The sequence below is a fragment of the Seriola lalandi genome, unplaced genomic scaffold (genome assembly GCF_002814215.2).
Source record: "Seriola lalandi dorsalis isolate HSWRI2012SDOR001 ecotype SW California unplaced genomic scaffold, Sedor1 jcf7180002054304, whole genome shotgun sequence".
NCBI lineage: Eukaryota > Metazoa > Chordata > Actinopteri > Carangiformes > Carangidae > Seriola > Seriola lalandi.
In genome coordinates this window covers 178342-203969 of record NW_019524857.1, presented here as the reverse complement: position 1 = coordinate 203969, position 25628 = coordinate 178342, and the positions used below count along the sequence as shown (strand labels likewise).

The window sequence follows — 25628 nt, the reverse complement described above, 5'->3', positions numbered from 1 at the left end:
ACACACACACACACACACACACACACACACACACACACACACACACACAACCATGCACACATATGATATGTGCAAAAACAGAGGACCCTATCACCTTTCAGCCAGCTTGAGCCGGATGGAGACGCTACCTCATCTTCCCTCCACCTCGACATAGTTCAGTTCCCAAGAGCTACAGCCCACCTCCCACTCAGATGCAGAGATGCTACTACGGACCAAACAATGCAAATCAGCCCCTTTACGCAGTACACAGATATACTCAAACTCAACGCAGCTCCACTCAGTGGTGACAGAGGTTTCATTTAATCTCATTATTCATTCTCAATCAATCCCAATTACAATTATCTCTGGTGCGCAACAGCAGCAACAATGCTCGTAGCTATTGGTGTAGCTACTGATATAATAGGGACAAGACAATTGTGCTTCAAAGCTTAACAGCAATTATCAGTCAACCATTGCCTACTGCTTTAGAGATTTTCTGGGCCTTGACAACAAAAGAGGGGATAAAAACCGGGTTTGCAAATGGCTTTGTTGGCTCCTTTCCCTCCTCTTGACTATTCCTCCTCCCATTTGACTAATTTTCCTCTCAGATACTCAGACACACACCTATAATTACAGCACAAAGTGTGCTTGTTCTCTCTCTCTCTCTCTCTCTCTCTCCTGCCCTCTCTAATCTTTTTTTCTTTGTCAGAACAAGGCGGAGGAATGCAGGATGAAAAACATATGAACTGTTCAGTCACTAGCAGGTAGTGAAATCCTTTCATCCCTTGTAGAGGTCACCTCAATACCCAAATTTGGTGGATTTTGAGGCAGCAGGTTATGTCTAACTGTGCGAGCACTTATGCCAGCAGTTAACAACCCCTCCTTTTAGTATTCTTGCTGTACCGTCACTTCAGGAAGGGAAATTGTTTGGAAAATGCTGTAGTAACAGTTAATACAGGATAGATGTTGTGTGAGGGGATTTCTACAATGCCAGCCACTGTGCTTTATGCCAGGTAAGAAAACAGCACCCAAATGTCAAACTTCTTGCTATGCTGTTGAAGAGAAGGTTTTTCTCGTCAGCTATATGCCAGTTTACACCAGTGGGTATGCTCTCACTGCTGCTATTTTCCAAATTACTGGAAAAAGTCTTATGATTATTGCAAAGCAAAATATGCGATGAAGTGTGCTGTGAGGAGAATGTGAATAAGTAGTAAGATTTTCGGGTGAAGGATTTCTAAGATACCAGTTCGAGGGATAAGTCGTCGGCGGAGCAAAATGAAATCCTGCAACGTTTGAAATTTACTCCAAATCAATAAGACAAATTTACAAAACTAACCTCCAGATCATTGAAGAAGAGTCTCGAGTCGGCCAGATTGAAGATCATCTCCTCCATCCACAAACCAAGAGACACTGCCTTCGAGGAGTCCTGATGCACACACAGAAATACAAACACACCACAATGAATAACTTCACACACAATCACACTATGGACCTAAATGTGTCTTAGCACGGACATACTGTTTATGTGTTTATATATTGAGGCGCGTTCAGCATATATAGTATATATATATATATATATATATATATATATAAATACTGTGGAGACAAGTTTCCCCACAGGCACATTTAAGACTCTTATCTCTCTGTCAACCAGAGCCATGTACACTTTTAAATTAAAGAAAAATGGTTTGACCTAGTTAATAAAAAATGAGGTAAGACGGACAGCTCTCTATCCCTTCAGGCACTGCACCCTTGATAGTTGGTTAATTAATAGTAAAACCATGAGCTCCAGCTCAGATTGATGGCCTAAGATGTTTGGTATTTAGACAATAATCAGTTAAATTGGATTATGGAACATCATTATTCTGGTCTTGTCAGTGCAGCTGCCTGTTTGTCTCCCTGAACTACTTTCTTTTCACTTCTGCAAACTCATCAACTGGACTGACATAAACAGGTTTAAGGGAGAGGCAAGTATGAATATTTATCTGTCAGTCAAAAACTGCTGATTCCTATCTGTACTATCTCTTCTTACTTTTTTGAGTTTTGCTTCTCTTTGATCCAGCCTGGCCTTAGCTCCCCACTGCTCCTCTTGATTCATTACATCAAATCAAATAACCATAACCACTGTACAGTAGTTGAGCTTGAATATGCAAACATTTGTGAACTTGCACTAGACATAAAGTACAGTTGAGGATGATGGGAATGTTGTTATTTTAGCAGGTATTTGATGATAAACCAAAGTACTGGACACATTTTGACCTTATGATGGTGCAACAGGGAAAGCGAAGGGATCACAACAGAAAACAAATAAGCAACTATTATGATGACTGATTCATTGTTTGAGTCCTTTTTCACACAAAAATGCCAAACGTTTGGCTTGAGCTTCTTAAATGTATTTGCTGCCTTTCTTTGTAATGTAAATTGTCTATCTTATAGATAAAAAGACAGATACAATTAATCTTTAAAATACTCAGCAGATTAAATGATAATGAAAAAAATGTTAGTTGGAGCCCTATTTATTATTCATTCATCCTCTGAGCACCATAGGAGTCTCATGCCCATCAACCCATCAGATAGTTTGTGAGGTCTCAGTCTGGACCGAAGTGGTAAACCGACCAACAGACATCCCTGGGGCTTTGCCATTAATGTGGCTAAAAATGAATACAGACTTAATGTTAACCAGCAGATTATACAGCTCTACCAAGTTTCAGTGTCTGCTAATTAATTTTCAAAAACGGGAATCAATGGCTTCAGGGAATGGTGGGAAAAAAAAATCTAAAACACATGTCTATGTGATTTATAGTAAATGGCTAAAACAGGCTGGAAGGATTCTTAAAAATTGTTTCCTCTACTTTATTTGCCCAACACGAGTGCAGTGGATTTAACTGTAACGGGAAAAAGCGCAGGTATCACTGATATATGTGCTCTTTGTTGATGTTGGCCTTTCACCTTCTTTCAGCATTTTCTCTTTCTATTAACACCAGCTTCTCTTCTCTTTTCCTCTTGTACGGAAAGTAAAAAAGCAAATACAGGGGTTTGGGTTACACCTACTTACTTCAGTTTTGTTTCTTAATAAGAAAACTATAAATCATCACCCAGATAAACTCATAAATCATAATGTGCAAACAGTCAGGCAGATAAACAGTGTGAGCGTGCTGTTGTTCAAGACTACAAAAGCAGGTGTGTGTACGTGTGCGTTGTGTATTGTTTTGATGGCAGCGCTGGCTCGTCTCTGGCAGCGAGACAGGAGAAGCAGAGGTGTGTCAGCCAAAGGTGAACATTAGATTAGTGCATCTGAAATGACAAGCAGAGCTGTTTCCTGGCTCAGAACTTTAGAAACGGGCTTGATGACACAAGTAGGGTAAATTATGACAATTACAAAATAGCCCCCTCCAAAAAAAAGGGTGTAAAGAGAAAAGAGGTAATGGAGGACGAAGGGCGGCAAAAGTTCAACAGGAGGAGTAGGATGACAGGAGAAGAAAAGAGAAAATGACAAGGGGCAGGATTGGGAAACATTGGCCAGAAAAGGAAGAGATGAAAGCAATGGATGAAGAGGGAGGGTTAAAGGCTTAGGAGAGGTTTGTTCTGCTTGTCTAATAATTGAAATAATTATCTGTAATCACCTTCCTCCATAGACGAAGGCTGTTTCTATACAGAGAGACAAACAAAAGCCTCTGTCTGTTAATCTGAGACAAGAATTTAAGAATAAAAGCACCAAAAGCATGCACTTCCCACTTTAACTCTTTACACAGTAAATGTTTGTTAAAAAAAAAAAAAAGAAAGACAGAGCTGGGAAAGAAAATTCACACACAGTCGGGTGCTGTGTGATAGATGAGATAACGGAAGACCTGAAACAGGGGAGGGAATCAGCTCCTCGTGGATCTCAATTCACCTCTGGCTCACCAAGCTGGTGAAAACAACTGTCTTTCAGCGCACATGTTATTCTTTTCTGCACACTGGGCCCAGGCTTGCCTTTACGTGTAGGTCCAAACATTTGTTTATAATAAGAGTTTTAATAGGCTGACCCTAATGGGAAGAGCCGGGCTGCTAAAAGCAGGACACAAACCGGAGATAATTAATGCCGGAAAAAAAAAGTATTACTGTTGTCAGAGTACAGGATTAGTTAGGTGTGAATTTGGGAGGGAGAAAAAAAATGTTGCCTGTAAGCCATCTTGACGCTTTGGACTGTTAATCTGTTTTTCTGCTGTCACTCATTCAACTCTTCTGCTGCATGTCTGAGTTTTGATGTCAGAGTCTGTCCAACTGAGCTTCCCTGGATCCAGCAGCGGGGTGTTTGGGTGGTGGGAGGAATCAGGAATTTTTGGCACATGAGTCACATTTCAACACATCTACTCTCTTGCTCTCTATCTTCTCTCTCTCTTCCTCCCTTATTCTCTTCACCCCCACCTCCACCCACCACCCCCACCCCCTCTCCTTGGCTGGAAAGAAAGAAAAAGAAACAACGGCATGCATGGCCTGCCGGGGGCTGAACCGATCAGAAACGGTGCTCTCAAACTCCCATCAGCCTTGTGTCAACCCGCAGGGGGACCGTGAGAATTCAAAACACAGATCCCCGGCCAAAAACAAGAAACACACCACTGTCCGCCCCCTTGTCAGCTGCCGGTCTGTTATGTAAAGGTCCCGCTGGCTGTCAATCACGCTGCAGGATGCTGGGGTAGCTAAACAACCCCGGTGCATTATGAAAAGAAACAAGAGGGCAGAAAGGCAAAACAGCCAGCGTGTGAAAATGCTCAGGGATGAGACCCAAAGGTCGTGGACTGAACTCAGGCAGCCAAACCTTTGACTGTTCGTCAAATAAGCACTAGATCGCAGAAACAAAGGGTCAATTGACTATAGCAAGATTACACTGGTTTTGTTGTTGGATTTGGTGCCAAACTGTACCTACCTACCTACCGCGTAATTAACTGCTGTCAAAGTGTGATGAGCTACAAGATGTACTTCTTACAGTAAATGACAAAGGGAGGGGTTGTATTGCCATACCTTGCCAAATCGTGAGGAGAAGGTTCCCGTGAGGAGCGAATGGAAAATGATGATGGTTTCATCCAGGTCCCAGATAAACACTCGCTGCAGTGAAATAACAGATATGTAATGTTAACCTCATGAACGTTTATGTGTGTGTGTCTGAGAGAGGGAGAGAGGGAGACAGAGGGAGAGAAAGATAAATATTGTAGAGAAATACTGATAATTTTCAACACTGTGTGAGTGTGTGTTTACCTCTATATCAGAGTCCAGAGGTGGAGTGGGGTCACTGGCTCTTTTCCTCCCTCTCAACTTCCCATCTGACCCCCTCCGTGCTGCGACCCCCTCCTCTTTACCTGGTGTGGGGGGGCTGGGCGGTGCGTGGTACTCGCCTAAAACACACCCACGTACAACAAGAGATGCTGATCAGTCTATAGAAAACAACCTTTTTCAGACTTATATTTATTAAATCAACAACATATTAGTCACTATCCATACCAGAGACTAAAAGTTGTTTTAACCTTTCCCTTCAAAGTCGTCCAACTTCACGGGAACTGACTTCACTTTTCATTTATAGAACTGCAGTGTTGACCAGGTGTGAGTGTAAGTGCGTAAATCTGTGCACAGTATGTTATCTTATCGTGTGCTCATGTATAGCTTCCTTTTGACACATGTCAACTACTCCTTACCTGTGTGTGACTCTGGGCTGTGATTGGGCAGCATGACAGGGTGCTCTGGGTGCTGATAGGCTAATGGAGCTGTGATGGCAGCAGGGCTGATGTTGCTGCTGGTTATGTAGGGGCTGTTGTAGTGATGTGAGTTATAATACGGAGAGTACTGACTCTGACTGTAACTTGAGTACGCTGAAAACTCCTGTCAACACAGAAACAATGACAATACAGTAGATGGTCAGTAACATCAAAAATGTGCACATTTTAATCCCAAAATCGTGTCCTACATCAGTCAGCAGTATTGAAGAAAAGATGATGTTTGCCAAGACCTTAGCAGTAAAAAAAATGTTGCGGTTGAATAACTCACTTGTTGGGTGGGGTTGAATGGGGCTGAACTGGTGATTGCGTGGGTGCCTTGAAAAATTCCAGACGAAATGCCACCACCTAAGAAATAATTTGAAGACAAAGGTCAAACTGTCAGGTAATTATCAATTATGCAGGATAAAAAAAACATTACCAACATTGGTGGTAGATTTGACTCCTATTACATCTTGTCTGAATCAGCTTCTAATATAATTCCAAAACATCCAATCTGATCTGTGAAAGTGTGTGGTGGAAGGAATGAGCTGTAAACTTTGTCTCCTTGCTCAGTGACAGCTCAGTGCTGCAGGAGCTGAGAGAGAGATTTATATGTTTGACATAACAATACAGGTGGGAAAGTCTGCTGCTTCTGTCGCTGCTCTGGGAGTCTTCTTAGTCTAATCAAGCCAAGGCAGGGATATCTTCCTCCAAGCAAATTTCTCCCCCCACAGTGACGCCGTCTCACCCTGCATCTTCCTGTCAAGTCTGTCCATACTGTTCCTTTGTCTGATTAATTTTTTCTCCTGTAATCTTATCACCTCCACCTACGTATGAACTTTTGACACCAATTGGTAAAAAGAGTTCATTGTGTGTGGTCTCTCATTAAAAGTATATAACTTCCCAACGGCTTCTTGTAGGATGACTAAACTTCAGGAGCTCACTTCAAGGAGACAGTAGATGATTTACGCCCTCTACATTAATCCATCGAATCCTTTAACACATACAAATTTTCACTGACTATTCACTTAAACACGATTGTTGACATTTATGACAGCAGACTCTTTGGGGCTGTCCCTGTATTTAGGCACAGCGGTGCATTGAGCTGAATGCTAACATCAGCATGCTAAAATGCTCACAATGACAATGCTCACACACTGATGTTTAACAAACATAGTGTTAATCATGTTCAACATCTTGGTTTAGTAGTGTCAGCATGGTTAGCAAGTACAGCTCATTGGAATGTAATTGATGGATCACCAAATTTTGTAGTGTTCATTGTGTGGGGACCATTATTGTCTGTACCAAATTTAATTAAAATCTATCCAACATGTCTACTTGTGTGTAAATCCAGCTGTGTAACACATTGATAAAGGGCCTACTATTAACAAAACCCAGACTGACACTTGCTTACACAGATGATTGAGTGCACTGCAATTAGATTATTTGTATTCAAACAGAAAACAGGTCAAATGACATTCGCAAATAACTTCTTGGTTTCCAACTGTAGTGTTTATTGAATGGGTGTTTTTTGCTACGTACAGCAGGAAGGAACAGTTAATATAACGTGGTGTCAGTAATCACAGGCGATGGCTTGAAAGTTGATTTAGTATTCTTATCTGTGATGGAGCTAACCTGGTTGTTTAGACTGATGACTGTCCAATGTTTCCCTTCTGTGACAATAAAGATTTATTCTCCTCTTCTCTGATATGACCTGAACTGTCCTGAAACATTTTTAAAGATTCATTTCCTCCAGTCTACCTCCCATAATTTCATCAGCCCACTACTGCTCTCTTTTGCTCCCCATTTCTTCCTCTCCTCTCCACAGTGCATGACAAACAGGAGAATAATGACTCAATGGAAGAACCACACTGAAACCTCCCAACAGTCTTCAAAGCGACTAAAGGAGGTCTCTGGAGTAAACACAAGAAGGCTCCCATACTCCCCATTTGGTTTCAGTTGTACACACAGTGTACAGTATGTGTTTCGATGGCTTTTTGTGGGGTGTCTGTGTGTGTGTGCGCGCTTGGAGTATTGTGTACTGTATAATGGATGACATGGAAACATTCTGAAATCCTACAAACATTTGGTTGTTGTGGCAGTTTATTACCGTTTGAAGTTTGCAGTTAATGATTTATGCATACAAATATTCAAACCAATTTATTTTGTTTGGGAACAGTGTCCTTCAAACTCAAAATACACTCAATGCACAATGTTTGTTGGTTCAGCAGCCGAGCTCTAACAGAGCACAGTCACTGAAAACTGTGTCGTTTGTAAGAGGTTTCATCAAAAGTGTGTTTACATGAATATTTACATTCCCACATAATGTCTGACATCTGAATTTTCTCTTAAAGAGGGAGTAATATGGAAAACTAGAACTGTTTGGGATGAACTCAAAAGTCATCGATCAGGAGTGCTGCGGGTTCTGGACTTTTCATCTGGCTGAACAAGACATTTTAAGATGCTACCAACATGGCTCTGGGACTTTGGGTGTTTTTTTCATCAGTAGCTTCATCGATAATGAAAATAATGTGTAATTGCAGCTTTGATCATAACTGAAAAACAACTGAGGACTAACCTATAAAAATAAGATCCAGTTTGTGATAAACTGGAACTGTTCTTTAACAATCTCAACATAGGCTTTATTTGTATTTGGTGTGAAGTTGTAGAGATGAAATGACTTCTGGTGGAACCCAACAAACCTTTCTTCGACATGCAGTCACGCCAATTTATCATAAAACTAGGAGAACACACTCCTTAAAGATTAAGCAGATGCTATTTGAATGATTGGCCCATTATAATGTAGGGACAACCTCATTTTCCAGTTCTTTAACACTTATAACAGGATTTTTTAAAAGCTGGGATAGCAACATGGTGGGAATGAAAAGTGTCCACACTTCATATGTTTACTATTCTATAGTGTTCTGTCTCTCCATTGTCTCACCCACACAGTGGAAAACAGGGTCATCCCCCGACTGCAACATTAAACCTACTCACCCCTCCGTAAAATGCACCTTAACCTCTCCCCTCTCACACACAAGGTCAATTTCACGCTGCTTTCAAAGCCATAAAGTCGCACTGAGCGAGTCATGCTTTGGGCGCCGGACGACTGAGGAATGTGTACAGCACAGATACACATATACACACACACAATCACAAACACACACACGCACACGCACACACACACACAGAAAGAGCCATGCGTGGGCAGAGATCTGCGCACACTCCCAAGCATACCACGTCTTCATCTGAGCGTTTGCTTTTTGGCAAAGACCCTGTACCCATCTTTTGTTTTCTCCATTATTCTGTTTTTTTCTGTCTTCCATCCCCTTTATTTCTCTTCCTTTCTATCTGTTTTCTTACTCTCTTTTTTCCTCTAAAAGACACAAGCGCTTGCATGCTGTGTTGTTGGTCTGAGTGGAGAAAGGGGGCCTGACCCCGAGAAAAGAGGAGGGGTGGGGAGACTTTTGACGCCAGGAGTCCAGACCGCAGCTAATGGAGAACAGGTGTGGCAGAGAGAAGGAGAGGAGAGGAGAGGAAAAGAGAGAAAGATGACGAGAGGAGAGAAAAAGGAGAGGAGAGAGGGGAAGAAAGACGGGGAGGAGAAGAGAGGAAAAGAGAAAGTCGACGAGAGGAGAGAAAGCAGAGGAGAGAAGGAGAGAGAGAAGGGGAGGAGGGAAAAGCAGCATGAGGAGGGATGCTCCTTCCAGTAAGGTCCAAGTCAAAGATAGTGTTATATGGTCTGTGTGCCAGTGTGTCCTCACATTCAGTACATACAGTGTTTCACACTAACCGTGTGTGTGTGAGTAGCTGTAGAGACTTTGACTGGGAGGAGTGCTGCTGAAGTTTGAGTAGCCCAATAGTCCCGTCTGTCCTGGAGAGTGACTCAGGCCATCCTCTGTTTTTATGTCTAGAAAGGGAGGAGAAGATTAACGTTGCATTCAGGATGAACATGCAGTAAAGTGAGGTAAGTGAGAAAATAAGTAGAGGCCCAATCCCCCCAATCCCCACGGTAATCTGAACCCTCGGGGTGCTAACTTGTAGAATCAGAAGTCTTGCCATCACATCAAAAATAATGCACTTACTGTAGGACGGCATGCTGTAGCCCTGTGTGTGGTGAGTGTAAGGTGCGTATGGTCCTGCAGGCTGGAGGGCGGGGCTGTACTGAGTCTGTCCATATGCAGCCATGACGCTGGTCCCCCGTCAGTTGATCCCTGAGGAGGAAAAAAACGAGAAGCTTTTGGCAACAAATTCTTCTCCTTTTTACCTGTTACAACAGAATCTGTTTTTTTTGTCACAGTTTGAGTTGACTGTGAGGAGGAACACACTCATTAGTGAGAAACATGAAAACAAAACCTCCTTCTTTTACTGACAAAAAAAAAAAAAAGAATGTTATAAACCAGAACAAAGACAAGCTGCATAGTAAAATCAGAATAGATGTTTTTGCTACTCCTAGCATAAAACAATTGCAGAAGATCTTAATTAAAGGAAAAGAAAACCCAGTTCTCATTCAAACAAACTTGAATGACATAATGTCTAACATCACACTGTTTAAAGCTCTGCAATTTTCATATGATTTTAATCAACAGTAATGAAATTCTATAGTTTTAATTTTAATTGTAACAAACGTGATGAAAACTCACCTGCAGTAGATATGATGAGTTTGAAACAGACAATAAGAAGCCCTGTGAATGAAGCAAGAAAGGGCGCTGTTAGAAAATCTGAAAGACTGAAACCAGTTAGGAAATAAATCCAACTCCAACAAAAATGTAGTAAAATTTCACAATAAGACTGGGTTGTCAATTCAAAAATAAAATCAATTTAATTAAAGTTTGACCACTTGTGACCAATTTTATCATTATGCAAGTGAAATGCAAGAGTTCATTTTAAACATATTCAATCTGTTTGACTTCACAGTCCTTGCACTCTTTTCTTTGTGGTATTGTTCTCTCACCTGCCTCTGTAGAGAGAGCTTTGTCCTCTTTATCCCGTCACGCTGCTGTTAGTCTGGTTCGTCTCAGGCCGTCAACTCTCCTGTGGAAACAATAGCAAGTACACACCTTAAGGACACAGGTATGCAGGTGACTGACACATGGCAATGTGCCTCGGGCCCGGCTGCAGCAGGATGACGAGAGGAGATGTTTTCTCCATGCACACAGTTCAGGAGGTGAGAAGGTTTAAAGATAGACAGAGAGGAAGAGGAACAGAAAAAGGGAGAACAAGATAAATGTGGTATTGATGAGAAGAGTATGGCCATTCGAGTTACATAAACCTGAGATAGTTTCTAAAGAAAATGTAAGGAAAAAAAAAAGAAGAAACTCCATTACACCACTGCTGACTCATTCTGCTTTGTAGGATACCATTCATGCGTGTGATGCCTAATTTCTTTAAAGAAATAAACAAGGGAGAAACATCCACAACTAGGCTCCAGTCCAAATTCAAAAATAATGTCAGTGTTTGGGTGATTCATAATGATTACTTCTGCAGAAATTCTCATGTAAATTGGGTGATGAGACAATAGAGCTTTGTAAGACAGTAGAGAATGAGACAGGACGACAGGCTGAGACAGGAAAGAATTTGTAATACAATTTCCACTTAAGTCATACTCTCTATCTCTGACTGTATTAGGTAATTATAGTATATGATGCAAATCAATAAGCAGGAATGCTTTATGGAAATACTGGCGTTTTGAAATGATGTGATAAAATACATTGAATCTATTGGGTATTTAATTCCCTAGATTAAAACAGGTTATTTTATCTATAAACTGTTTTTCATTAAATTTCCAAAATAAAAATACAGTGATAAGAAGATTTAATATTAATATATTGCCCTCCCCCCATTAGCAGCGTAATAGGAGGTAAGTGAGAGAGAAAAGGTTTGGGCTGCGTGTAGGCTGGAGGTCAAAAGGTCAATGCCACATTAATTAGTCTAAGCAGGAAGCTGAGTGAGGTCAGTGTGTCCGACTACAGAGCGTAAATCCCACTCACACCAGGTAGCAGTCAACATGAAGCCAGCTTTCCTGTGGGTGGCGAAAGCTGTGCTGGGAAACTTTAATAAAGTAAAATGTCCTCTTGACCGTATGACACCTCTAACTACAAAGCTATGTTCATACAGAAAGCTTTTTCCCGGTTTGGTGTGAAAGTACAGTGTTCAGTGCACAGATCACTGACCCTGAACCCCATCCAGCATCTTTGGGATGAACTGGCATCCTCACCCAACATCAGGACCAACCACACTGAAGCTGTTTTGGCTGAATAGGAGCAAAATCCCTGCAGCCAGGTTCTAAAATCTGGTGGAAAACCTTCCCAAGAGAGTGGAGTTCTTGACTTGTGTTGTTACAGCAGCGCGTGAATGATCCAGGAGTGAGATATTTAACAGTCACCTATGCATTACCGCTACTACTGTTAATTTGTGCTATATGAAAATGCACAATAGGCCGAACTATTTTATTGATTTCATCTCTCTCTTTCTCTCTCCGTCTGTCTCTCCTTCTCTCTCTCTCTCTCTCTCTCTTTGCCTCTGGGGCCATTCCAGTCTGGCAGAGCTGCAGCTAACTGCCTGACCCCCGACCTCGCTGACAACACAATGACAGAGACAGATGACAGTCATGAATTATAGGGGCAGCAGGGTTTTTACAGCAGCACAGAGATGAAGGCGAGAGGGGGCGAAAAAAAAGTAAAAGCTGTCTGAGGAAAAGAGACTTAAACTGTGACAGTGTGAACGTTCATCAACAGAAGCTTCAGTGTCAGGGGCGTTATAAGCCTGAGCTGTATTTCAGTATCTTTAGAGGTGTTCTCATTGTCATTAACAACAGCGTGTTTGACAGATCAAGAATAGCTGAGCTCCGCTGATGCAGCTTCCCTCCTGGCTTTCAAAACACCCGAGACGGCTTGCAGTGTTTTTTGAGTAAATAAGTGTATTTCTACCATGAAGCGGCTACGAAGACTGTACGGCCAAAAATCCACCTGCACATCTGTGTTATTGAGCATTAAATAAACATAAATAAAACAGACTGTAAATCTTAAGAGGGGATTTAGTGTTTACCATGACATTAATACCCTTGTGTGTTTTTTTTTAAAAAAAGAGCAAAAGCAAGACACAAACTGTACTTATTTCTAATTCCATTTCTTCTTAAATATAACTAAAAACATTATGACCAAATTAAACCAAATTTAAATTTAAACCAACCTTTTAAGCTTTAGCTCAGTTTGAAATCTTGACTTTCAGTCTAAACCATGAGAAGTTTTCCACTTCAGAGATGACCCTTAAACCTGGTTGAAGACCCTGATCTGACCTTTCTCACAGACAGACAGTGAAGCTCAAGAGAGTAACACTGATCCCACAGCACAGAGGAAAAATAAGGAAAGTGCTGTTGTGCTTTGCATTTCCTTGTACTTCCCCGGGATCAAAAATGAAAGCCTGTTCAGAGTCCTCTTGACTTCAGCTGCATCCCTGAAACCGGCCTTAATGCACACGCGTGCTCGTACACACAAACACAAAATCTGTGTGTGATAGCGAAGGCACTTCCTGGTTCAGGGTGAGGCCTGGGAGGAGGGCGCACAAGGCCATGGGAACTGCAGGACATCGGAGGGAAGATGAGCGGAGCTCAGCAGAGATGCGGAGGGCTGAGGCCTGAAACCGAAGCTAAAACAAACCCAGCAGGGCCACAGGGGGCCACAGGGGGCCACAGGGGGCCACAGGGCCACAAGGCCAGTCCCACCAGCTTCACCTGGGTCCCAGGGTTCTGCTAGACCACTGCTTCTTTCACGGATATCAAATTCTTGCCTTTGTGCTGATGGATTACATCACAGGATGGTGTATTGTGCTTTAAGTTGAAATGTCATTTGATACAGTTAAAGGAATACACCGAGCTTATGCACATTTACCTGTTGTTCAACTAAACTGTTGAGTGAGGGAAAGACGACACGAAACCGATCCATATGTGCCAGCTAGCTTCACTTATCAGGAGGGTGTAATACTCAAAACAAGGAAGGCTCAAAACAAGCTAGTTCATACGACATCATCCAACCACATGTGAAGGCCAGTGTCTTCCTAGCTTGTTCCAAACGGCCTCAATCATAGGCGGGGTGAAAAAACGGCTGTCGTAGAGAGGGGTGAGACAGAATAATCGCCCAAACGGGGATAACAACACAACATTTTCCGATAAGCCTTTGTCAAAACCATTTATAGGGTTGCACTTGTTTTTAAGTGATGGAAGTAGTTGTGTGAAGAGTGAAAAAACAGAGCTTGAGAGAGAGAGAAGGTTACATTTTCATCTCCGCTCACTCAGCCAAACCTCCATAAAATGTCTGATTGTCGGTTTCGGAAAATTTATAAAAATTGGCAGAGGCACCCCTGTCTCTGTGTGTGTGTGTGTGTGTGTGTGTCTGTGTGTGTGTGTCTGTGTGCGTGTGTGTGTGAGTGAGTGAGTGTGTGTGTGGGCATTTCTTTAGCTATTCGACTACTCAACAGACACTTTGTTTTAAGTGTACTGACCCCTTCACTCCATAGCATCCACATGCTGAGCAATAATTAGCAATTGACACCTCAAAGGCAAGAAGAGGACATCTAGCAGAAGCTCTAGATAGTATGAGCTAAGAAATCAAACCAAATAATGCAGTTAGATTTAGTGTATGTGTACAATATACACAGAATAAATTCTGATGCAAAGCCACAGTGTGTGAAATTTCCTATGAAAGGGTGTGTGCAGTGTGGTCATATTATTTATATAAGTCCAAAAAATATTTGAATATTACTTCATGTGTTTGGTCTGTGTGTCTGGTTAGACAATTGTTTACAGTGTCAATATGTGTGCTGTGTCAGTTTCCTGATACGACATGCCAGAGTCTGGTTACACACACCGCTGTGACCCTCCAATGATTTGATCTTTTATTGAAACACCGTGGTTCTCAATCAACGGTGTGACAAGGTGACTCGCTGCTCTGTAATTGTGCCATATGGGACCCCACCTGGAGCCCTCCATTTGGACAGTCTGCCTAAGTGCCCGGGGGGGAAGTTGGGGGCTTGATTCATTGCTGCTCACAAACCCCTCTCTCTCAGTTGCTGATAAAAGAACACAGAACAATGACCTAGTATTTAGGTTTGTGTGACACTATCAGGCTTTTCGTGGTGGAAATCGATGCCATCTGCCAGCGACTGCCCTTTTTAACCACCTTTGACACACAGCTGATAGTTCAACCGGACAGATTACAATTATTCTTTTTAAATCTAATTCCATATTCTGATGCAAAAACGAAGCCAACACCTCCTAAGGTAAATGAACAGTAGATGACTTTGCATGCAGGTTATGAACACACTAATGAGTAGTTATAAGAACAGAGATCCAGCCCTTTCATAGATAAGCCTGATGATCCTTCAGTAAACCGCACACAGGCAACCAATAGGCTACCTGCAAATCTGCACAAAACATTTATATACCTTAAAACAAATATATACTAAATACAACACGAGCAAAAAAAGGCTGTATGCACTCAGAACCAGGGCTGAATCATTAATGATTCTTCTACCAGTTATTGAGTAATTATTTGATCTGAAAAAAAAAATGATAGAGAACAGTGCGCATGCCTGTCACAATTTCTTAGGATTCTGGGTGACATCATCAAATGTTTAGTTTTGTCCAATGAACAGAACAAACCCCAAAACATATTCAGTTCATTGTGACAAAGAAAAGCAGTGAATAAAGAAACTGGAGCAAAGTAATGGTTTATCTCCACAAAGAGCTTTCAAAAAATTTCTCACAAGATTGCCATTATGTTGGGAACGATGCTAAACATTCATTGAACGTGCCTTTGGTAAAAGAAAGACAGTGTACGGTGCGAAGCATTTTAAACAAGAGAAATTTAGAAAATTAATCTGTTAAAAGCACAGAAAATTGTGATCTGTATATCAGATGTGTGGAGACAGGAGCTAACGGGTGCTGGTGGTCTGCTAACAGATGTTAAGGATTGATAAACCCGCCTCAACCTCGGCAACTACACAATTCATTGAGGCGCAAATGCATGTGCCAGTAATATCACTGCAGCGTATTTGGGACTACGGCCATATTCTAGTGCTATTTGTGCTAATCTGTTTGTATTTCATACACTAAACCTGAGTGTTGTTGCCATGACTGAACTAATTAGCAGAAGAAAAAAAAACAGTGGGTTAATTTTGACGTTGGGAAAGCTTATAATGTCAACAGTGACCTGTCATGTTTTTGTTGACTCCACAACACGGGCCCGACACTTGCTGAGACAGTGAAAAGCAAAAACGCAGGAGTAAGATTTTTCCATGTTTCGGGCACCAGCTCATTATCAGGGTGACCCATCTTGCTGAGTTTCACACATTAGCCAGCATGTGAACGCTCCCAGCTCAGACTGAAGGAGTTATGATGTTTACATCATCAACCACTCAATGACGCTTGATCAACCAGTTTAAGAGATTAATCTCTTTTTATTGACAGGTTCAACTCTCATGGGAGTGTCTGCAACTTTTTCCTCAAATAACCAAAACATACACACACACACACACACACACACACACACACCTGGCTAATGCTGCAGTTCTTTCAATGAAAACTGAAGTCACATAATGACAGATACAGAGCTCATTCTAGGAGAAGCTCCAATCAATCTCTGGCAGCAGTGAACCTGTTGCCGACTCTGTCTGCACTCTGTAACTTTACCTCCCAGACTTGGTGGCCTTTTCTTTCCACTTGACTAACTCCTGCAACAAGACTGCTTTAAAGCCAGAAGCTACCCAGAAGCTACACCTACCCCCCCCCTTCTCCTCTGTCCCCCAGTAATCAAATCTTCTTTATTCAACAATGCCAGTGTCTTTATCTCGGTTTCTCCAGCTCACGCTCTTTACTCCTTTCTAAATGACCACTCAAAACATTTTGCATTCCTCTTCCTCCTTCTTAATCCTCTTCTTTCGTTCCCCCTCACTCGCCGTCACTGCCCCATACCGCGGCACTCACACTCTAATAACATCCCTAATAATTTTCCCCTCTAATATGGCCAAAATCTGAAAAGACCACCTACCCCCAAAAGCCCTGACTCTTTCTCCCCCAGAACCAGTGCCCTGAGACGGGGGTCAGAATGAGGGACAGCTGGCAGACCTCCCAGCAGCCTGGAGGAATGGGTGCGGGGTTGGAGGACTGGGCTGACCTCAGTCAGATGGTGGTCTGGCTCCCAGGTAAAAAACATCTGGTCCAGTGATAGGAGGGTGGTCGCACACACACACACACACACGCGCGCACACACACGTGCACATTCAAAACTGACACACGCCTGACTGCATGAGTGCTCCTGCCTTCTCTAATGAACACACACTCTCAGACCTGCTACTTTATTAGTCATTAGGACAAAAAGCCTTGCCCTCGATCAGTCTCCTCAGCAGATTGCGAGTGGCCGCCCTAGTTGCTGACAGCTGGCCAGACAGAGCTTCGCTGGTAGCTGCAGTTCACAGACGTTACAGACGGACTGAGGTCCAATTACTTCTTTACTGGTGGATTTACTGTGTGAGTGTGTGTGTGTGCGTGTGAGAGAGAGAGAAAGTGAGAGAAAGGGGAAAGCAAGAGAGTGATTTATACTTTGGAACGATAAGAAAGACGGGTAAATGAGATGAGATATTATCAAATATAAACTGGCATGACAAAAATGGAAAATACTGGGCAAAAAAAATGTATCCAGGAAAAGGTTCAATGAAGAAAGGTGATGCTGAAGAAAAATTCTGACTCCTAAAGAAGAAAATACTCCCAGAGCCACAGAGAATTATTAAATTCTCTTTTCAGTGGAAAGTAACCAAACCGTTATTAAGCACAAAAACCATGAAATATGGTCGCTGCGGGCTACGCTGCGATGTGTGTGGCTTCACCATTTTCAAGATGTGATAAGGAAAGTGGAGATAGCCAGAGAGACAGCTGTTGTGTGCTGACAGCCCGGGGTTCAATACACACACACACACACACACACACACACATCACCACGAGGCCTCCGCGGGTGCTCTCTGGGGCTTAAGGGAATTAAAAAAAGGGGGAGGGACGGACGGGAGAGGAGAAAACATTTGGGGGGGAAGAGCGATAACTTTTGAGCCTTGAGAGGCAAAAGATTCATCAGTGGTGTCACCGGCAATTCTGATCTTTAGCTTCAATATGTGCAGATTCACACACACACACACACACACACACACACACACACACACACTCAAGGTCTCACAGTGCAACAGACACACTACTTCTGATATCAATGGGTTATTCCACTGATCTAAGCCTCCATCACAAAAATGCATACAGCCTAAAACTGAACTGTAAAAGACGCAAAGCAAATAGTCCCTGAAGAAAAGTCACACTGAGAGAAGATGAGGATTAGAGGAGAGGCAGTGAAACTGTTCTTTATGTTAATTCTAAATCAGTGACTTTAATCCTTCACACTGACAGAATAAAATATCTTTATCGTAGTGTCTTTATATAACTTTTAAAGAAAACTGCTAGAGTTTTGGTTCAGCCAGAGTTGCTGTTTTGGGGCAGAAAGCTGCAACATTTCCAGAGACGCTCATGAATGCAGCCTCAGAGGCAGTACAGCTGAAACCTTAAACTGACCTAAGAAACTGACATGTGTGATTTTATCAGGCTTTAGTTTAACTTACACTTTACTCTGAACCTCTTAAGCTGTACTTCTTTGCAGTACAATGTGGATTCATCAATACCTGCAGATTTGATTTTAGACTTTATCCTTTATTTTCGACTATTACCTCTCGAGGAGGCACAGCCTACCGCATGGACATAGTTACATATAAAAACCCCAAAGAATTAAAAATGAAGTAAGTGGATGATGATACTAATTTCCCATTATTTGGCAAACAAATACAACAAAAAAATTGGAAAATTATAAGTGAATAAATATAAAATCAAATATACTAATAAAAAAACAAATACACTTTGGTAAATATACAGCAGTTACTTTAAAGTTAAAGTAGCCATTATTATTTCAACAAACTTAGCAAAAGTCTTTAATTAATTAATCTGTTTCTCATTGTCAAAACAAGGACAAACTAATGTATACTTTTCACCTTGCTCTCCTGTCAAACCTAAGGTACAAAGTGTTGGAGCATTTTCACGTATATATCGTTTCTGTGAGATTTTCAGATTATGATCACCATATATACATTTAGACAAGTTTGCTCTGAAGCAAAGACACAAAGGTGTGTGTGTGTGTGTGTGTGTGTGTGTGTGAATTCAATAGTGTCTGAGTACAAAAAAAGGAGCATCTAATTGAGAAAGATACAAACTTTACTGCACCAGATACAGACCACACTCACTTCAGTAAACTGGGCTAAATGACCTTTATACTGACTCAGAATAACGTCTAACAGTAGAGCTTTTATTGCTGGGCTGATATCTTCGTTTCACACTGACAGAGTGGAGTGAATATATTTTCAGACTATATAGGTCAACATGAGAGCCCTGCTGTAACCTCCAGTTCAAGTCAGCAAGGCTGTTTGACTCCCAGAGAGAGAGAGCGAGAGAGAGAGAGAGAGAGAGAGAGAGAGAGAGAGAGAGAGAGAGAAATGCACAGAAGCTAAACGACATCAAGAACTATGAGGCTGTAAAGAAATATAATGAAATTGGTGCAGATAAAGTCAGGAAGAGCAGAGCTTCCTATGAAAATATTTATCATTCCACAAACGTTTGGCTACAGAGGGGTTTGGAATTAATTTGTGTTTTCTTAAGAGGGGGTGCCTTGCGCTACAGGATGGGGAATTCTCCACAGCCCGGGACTTTTTGGGCTGCTGCTTATTCACAATTTATTAGAGCTAGTAATAAGAACCATGAAGCCTGAGGAGAGAGAGAGAGAGAGAGAGAGTGAGAGAGAGAGAGAGAGAGAGAGAGAGTGAGAGAGAGAGAGGTCCCAGGCCAGCCGAGGAGAGGGAGTCCAGAAAATGGGGCCTAATGTTATTAGGAGACGAACCACAGTGTTAAATCAAACACACCCGAGCACACACCTTCGGTATGTGGTCTGAGCACACCTCCCACCACCCTCCATCAGACCCCGGGATGTTATTTGTGAGGGTTAAAATACAGGAATATAAGGAGATTTAGTGAGATTTACAGCCCGTCAGCTAACAGATAATTGACACTGACAAGGCCAGACATATGTCCAGTTGATTTTATAAAATTCAGAAATGAGTGTGACATTTCTGAGAGCTGGTATATTGGAAACACATTTCTCTGAAGTTAAACTTTGCTTGCCCTGCAACAACGATGATAAGCTACATTTGAAGAAAGCTCAAGTGAAGACTATCTATGAAAATTCAAAACCAAAACGTTTATAATTTCATATGATGTAAATTTGAATTAAAGTTAAAAAAAAAAAAAAAATTCTATTGATCTCCAATAATGTATTTCAAAATTAAATTACAATTTTAAATATAATGAAAAACATTAAACTCTATTCTAAGAATTACAAGAAAATGTCATGTCAGATTTCTTTGCTTGACATCTATTTATTTACATTTAAAAAAAACAAACAAAAAAAACAGTGGGCCCCATCTGTGCTCCTCTGACTGTGCAGCTGATAGAAATGTTTCAAGGTGATTTAAACGGTTGGCAAAACACAGTGGGTGAGTTTCAAGTCTGGAGCCATGAAGGGGTCCTTGAAAAATATGAATACCAGCCTTTGAAAAATGCTTAGTGAGGCTCCCCTAATTTAGTTAATGAGGGTCCCTCTGAATAGCTGCTGAGCTGAGGGGGTGTCAGTGATTTGGGTGTAATCTTCTGTACTTAAGTTGAGCCAAAAGTGTTGCACGGATTCAACCAGCACCAAGAAAAACAAAGGAGCTCAATCAAAAGAGAAGGTGCCTCACACACTTTTCCCCTCACACACATCTTTTCACACACCTCACTGAGACACGAACAACTGGTTTGAAGATGGAGGATTGGGGGGGGGGGGGGGGGGGGGTCTCTTCTTATTAATGACTCTTACAATGAGTCAGAATGGATACAGAGAGCTGAGCTGAATGGTAAAGTGGAAAATGATGTGATAGTATCCTCAACAGACAGAATATGCAATACTGCACTGACAAAGCAAACATACAATTCACTTTTACACTGACCAAACCTTTTGTGCATTAGTACAATATAGGTTACATAGAATATAGAATAAATCCCAAATGTGTTCAACAAGCGTTTGGTGTTTGTGTCAGGCCTGAATCAAAGATTACTGTAATAACTTCATAGCAAATTTTTTCCTTTTTATTTTCTCATATACTCTCACACTATATTTGATATAAACATTTTTAAATATTATCCTACATTATTATATTATATCAATACTAGCATAAGTGCAAAATGAAGTGGAGAAAAGTGGAGAAATAAATTGGAACTGTAGAAATAAAATTTTCAGTCTTATGCTTATTCTATTATAAACTGATCATTATTATAAATTCATAATGATCGTATCTCCATGAGGGGCTGGTTAAGAGACCATCACTCTGATCTTAATATGAGGACAGAGCTGAAATACACTTCAACAGAAATGTTTCGCAGAAGGAAGGATGCACTTTGCAGGCTATTTAATTCCATTTAATGGACACGATCAAAATTCAGAATTAAGGGATAAGAAAGAGTAAAAGATGGAGAGAAAAACGATGTCACACTTACCATTATCCAGACAGAGGAATATGCAGAAAAAAAAAATCCGATTATCAGTCAGAGCAGTTTTGTCTCCATGCCCCGAAGAAACTCCGCAGACTTTTCACAAGTGTCCCGCAAACCAGTGACAAAATGATTTTGACTCGAAGCTCCTGAGAGGAAGAAGAAGGAGGAATCAGGGAGGAGAAAGAGTAGAAGAAGAGGAAGGAGAGGAAGAAGACGCACAGGAGTCTTTGGTCGAGAGGCTCCAGGTGCTGACAGCTGACAGCTTTCAGCAGACACTCGCTGGCATCGATCTCACTTCTCTCCCTCCGCAGCTTCAGAGGAGCGTTTGCTTTCCGGGCGGTGGGGAAGTGATGTTAACTAAACGAGCGAAGACTTTTTTCTTTTTTTTTTTTTCTTTTTGGTTCCTCCTTCTCCTCCTCCAGAGGAGTGTGCGCGCTGCACACAACCTGGTCGTGTGTGCTTGTGTTTGTGTGTGAGAGTGTGTGTTTTTGTTTCTGCGTGCGTGCGCGCGCGTCCCCCCCCCCCTCCAGCCACCCACACCCCCCTTTATCTCAACCACTCCTCTCATTTAGCCTATTGCTTCTGCTGAAGTGCTTCACCTCTCGGCTTCTCCTCTATCTGCGCGTTAAATCTTTGTTTGGTCGAGGGCTCTTCTCCGCGTTTGTTTACACAACGACCCACGAACTATTCAGAGCGACCCTCTGAAGCTGCGGACTCTCTGTCTGCTCTCCAGATACGAGGATTTGTTAGTTTGTGGTAAATAACTCCGGGGTATTGACAGTTTTATAAACAGTGTTTGTTATCTTTGACTGTGTGTAAGTGTGGATGTGTGTGTGTGTGTGTGTGTGTGTGTGTGGTGAGGATTAATTATTTCCATTTATCTCACTGCCTTGATACTATTTCTCTATAGGCCAATACTTCTGCTACAGCTGCCATTCTTATTTTATTGTGTAAGCCATAAACAGTGTGGAAGAAGTATAGATCCTTTGATTAAGTAAAGTAAACAAATTACACAAACTTAATCTAGGCTACTGCATTAGCTATTTCTAAAGCTCTGCATTCAGTAATATATATATTTGAATAATTAGTATATTCATATTTTTTAAACATACTTAAATATTAAAGATAAAGGAACTAATTAAAAAAAAAATCACATTGCTATTACTGCATTAAAGTGTAGTATTTTAGTTTGGTAGCAGCAGCAATGTGACTAATTTAAACCTTTTTATCTGCTGTTGGAGAATTGATCTTTAATCAGTGTCACATCTTAATCTGCAAACTACTTACAGCCCTAATGTAAATATGAAATGAAAAGTACAATTATTCCCTAGAGAAGAAATATAAATGAGCTTAATATGGAAATTCTCAAATGAAGAATAAATACCTTAAATGTTACCTGTAAGTCTTGATTAAATGTGCTTATTTATTTATTACTTGTAAAGTAAATTAAAAATGTGGGGGAAAACAAGGATGTTTCAGAGATGGCTTTAATATGATTACGTCTTGTGGCTTTAAACCATCCCACTCAGGTAAACGACATGATGCCTTTCCCCAACAAAACCTTTCCAGCCTAAATGATTAGAAACATCAAACCCCGTTTTTACATTCATTCATTTCATATGCATAGAGCATATCATCTGCTCATGTAGTGTATATTGGAAATCTCAAGGCTACCAAAACAGGTCATGTGGATACGGTGTTCTGGAGTAGTAAACTACATGTACTGAAACCTGTAGTTTAACTACGTTTTGCAGCAGCTTGTTGTGGTCAATTAGATCCATATGTGTGTTGAGATTCAAGTAGTTAAGTTACTTTTTGCCATTTATTTTTTGTGTGGTTGACTTCTGCAACTACAAAGCCATAAAAGGAAAGGAATGACTTTTTATTTTGCCATTGCGTCTCTACTGTAATTTAACTCCCCTTTGGCCAGCACTGCCCCCTTTTTCTTTCCTCCTGACCACTGTGAAGGAATACCCAGGCAGCCGCCATCACATACGTGACTGTTGTGTACTGCGTGTACAAAGGCCAAGGGCGGTGGTGTTGCTCAGTGCTCACACAGTGACAGTGTCACCATGGATAAACCTCCTGAATCAAGAATCACCATGTCAATTATGCAGTTATTGTGTGCTGACATTCCTTGCGCTTTCCTATGAATATTGGGATTTTCTGTTCGTTTATCATAAGGAGAATATGTGTGTGTGTGTGTGTGTGTGTTTGTGCCTGCTTCATTTGTGCCCAACTTTGTGCCATTGTCTCTTTGTGTATTCTGTAATATGAGGAAGAGTGTGTTGGAGTGGGGAGCCGTGGCTCAGGAGGAAACAGGTTCTCCCGAGCGGCGACAACAGGATGCCCTCGCTGACACCATCTCAACACCCGCAGACATGGATATGTGAGGGCACCTGGGGGAGATTCGTGCTACTTTACATCTGGGCTAGTGTCGGCATCACTGACCTTTCCAAAATAAAAGAAAAGAACATCCTCCAGGGTGATATGGCTTTCAAAAAACGCAGGATAACAACACGTGTCCTGTGTGAAAAGGTGTTTTTTTTCAGTGCTGTGTAATAACAAAAGCAAAAAACAGGAGAAAAAGAAATGAAGGAACTAATTTTTTGCTACCACATATTAGGAAAGTTGATTGCATGGGTGAGACAAAAAAAAAAAAAAACAAGAATTAAAACTGTAATATAAACATGGGTGAATGTCTCTTTTGAAGTTAAAGCAAAATTCCACCCTTTTATACTTAAAAAAAAATCTTATCCTCTGATGCATTCCAGTTGTTATTTTGTGCTGTCATGTACTACTTCATTTCCTCAATCCTGCTCATCAAGGATGACTTCAGATAGTAATTTCTTACTTACCAAAGAATAATTTCAAAAATCCCCCAGAGAATGTGCCTGAACCTGTTGCTTTTGGCTCTTGTCAGCTGTGAGAGTGATAGAAACAGTGATAAGGAAGAGGGAACGTTTTCTTGTTGAGAAAATGATTTATGGCCCACACTCAATGCCTCAATGCAAAGCATGGCTTGTAGCAACAGCAGTGCATTCTGGTTTATTAAGGCCACGGTCAGTGGAGAAACTGGATTCTTTGCCTTGTGTGATGAGTGATGACAATGATGAGAATGATGAGGGGAAGAAGCTCTTGGTTTGAGACACAAAAACTTAACAATGATTACTCTTCTTCGACTTGCATTCTGTATTGGTGATTTATGTTTAATGAATGTGTTAATGCAGGAAATAGTGAGATATTACGGTGCAGCACAAGGTGTGCAGGTCAGGGAAGGTCATTTTGCTTTTAATGCCATTAGTACAAGATCCAATGCTGTTGATGTTATCCAACAGAGGGTCGCATGTTCAAAAGTACAGTATTTTCATGATCTCACAGTTGTCTACTTTCTCCCCCAAATGTTTCCCCAGAGTGAAACGTGTTTAAATTCAGTATGTTCACTGACTGTGTTGCTCGTTTTGCTCTTCTTCTTTGTTGATCATATACGTCACGTCTGTGCAGTCTGTGGAAATGCTGGATTTAAAAGTGGGTTTGACCACAGGCAAAGATTTTATCTGTCTAGGCAGACAGAAGACATCTGTTGGGTCACAAAAATACCTTTAAATATACAACTTCCTGCTGGTTAACAGGATAAAAAAATTACATTTTGACTTTTCCCATATGGTTTGTGTAGAGAATGCTGCATGACTTTTAATAGTATTTTCAAAAATGGCTCATTTCATGTCCTGATGTTAAATTCTTTTGTGATTACTGTTCACAAAATTACATTATATTCACAAAATATGTTTCAAAAAATACATTTTTTGGTATTTTAGATCACACAATGACAAATCTAGGCAAAATTGCAATTAGCATTCAAAATAAACAAGAAATAAGCAATAATATTACATTTTTACATGCTCTCAAGCGCATTGCAGTTATTTTTCAATATCAGAGTAATAAAAATATGCCATAACACCACAAAATGCACTCAGACTTGCAAGCAGCAGCTTCAGTTTGCCTTTTGTTGTGCATAAAGAAAGACAGGAATTACTGTTTTAAAAAACTGTTAAAAATAGAGGCCATTGTTTGTGCTTTTAATATTAACAGCCGCGACCTCATGAACTCAGTGACATGACTGATGATCATTAGGTTGTTTCATCATTAGTGTTGTCAGTGATACCAGACTCATAGTAATTGATGATGATGATGATATAACAGTGGAGAAACGTAGTCCAATGTTGTTGATTCAAAAAAAAAAAAAAAAAAAACTACAG

At 41.0% G+C, this 25628-nt stretch overlaps 1 protein-coding gene across 1 annotated transcript in view; it reads right to left on the bottom strand.

Annotated features, from left to right (window-relative positions):
* Window positions 1–21719, bottom strand: part of eya2 (EYA transcriptional coactivator and phosphatase 2) — a 27617-nt gene extending 5898 nt beyond the window's left edge. The window contains exons 1-10 of the mRNA XM_023406337.2: window positions 21373–21719; window positions 10663–10742; window positions 10352–10393; window positions 9794–9922; window positions 9502–9618; window positions 5998–6074; window positions 5649–5832; window positions 5215–5351; window positions 4981–5064; window positions 1316–1405 (exon numbers count right to left, since the gene is read on the bottom strand). Coding sequence (XP_023262105.1) covers window positions 1316–1405; window positions 4981–5064; window positions 5215–5351; window positions 5649–5832; window positions 5998–6074; window positions 9502–9618; window positions 9794–9896 — 792 coding nt within the window. The 5' untranslated portion in view covers window positions 9897–9922; window positions 10352–10393; window positions 10663–10742; window positions 21373–21719. The remainder of the gene's footprint in view (window positions 1–1315; window positions 1406–4980; window positions 5065–5214; window positions 5352–5648; window positions 5833–5997; window positions 6075–9501; window positions 9619–9793; window positions 9923–10351; window positions 10394–10662; window positions 10743–21372) is intronic.
* Between the last annotated feature and the right edge of the window lie 3909 nt (window positions 21720–25628).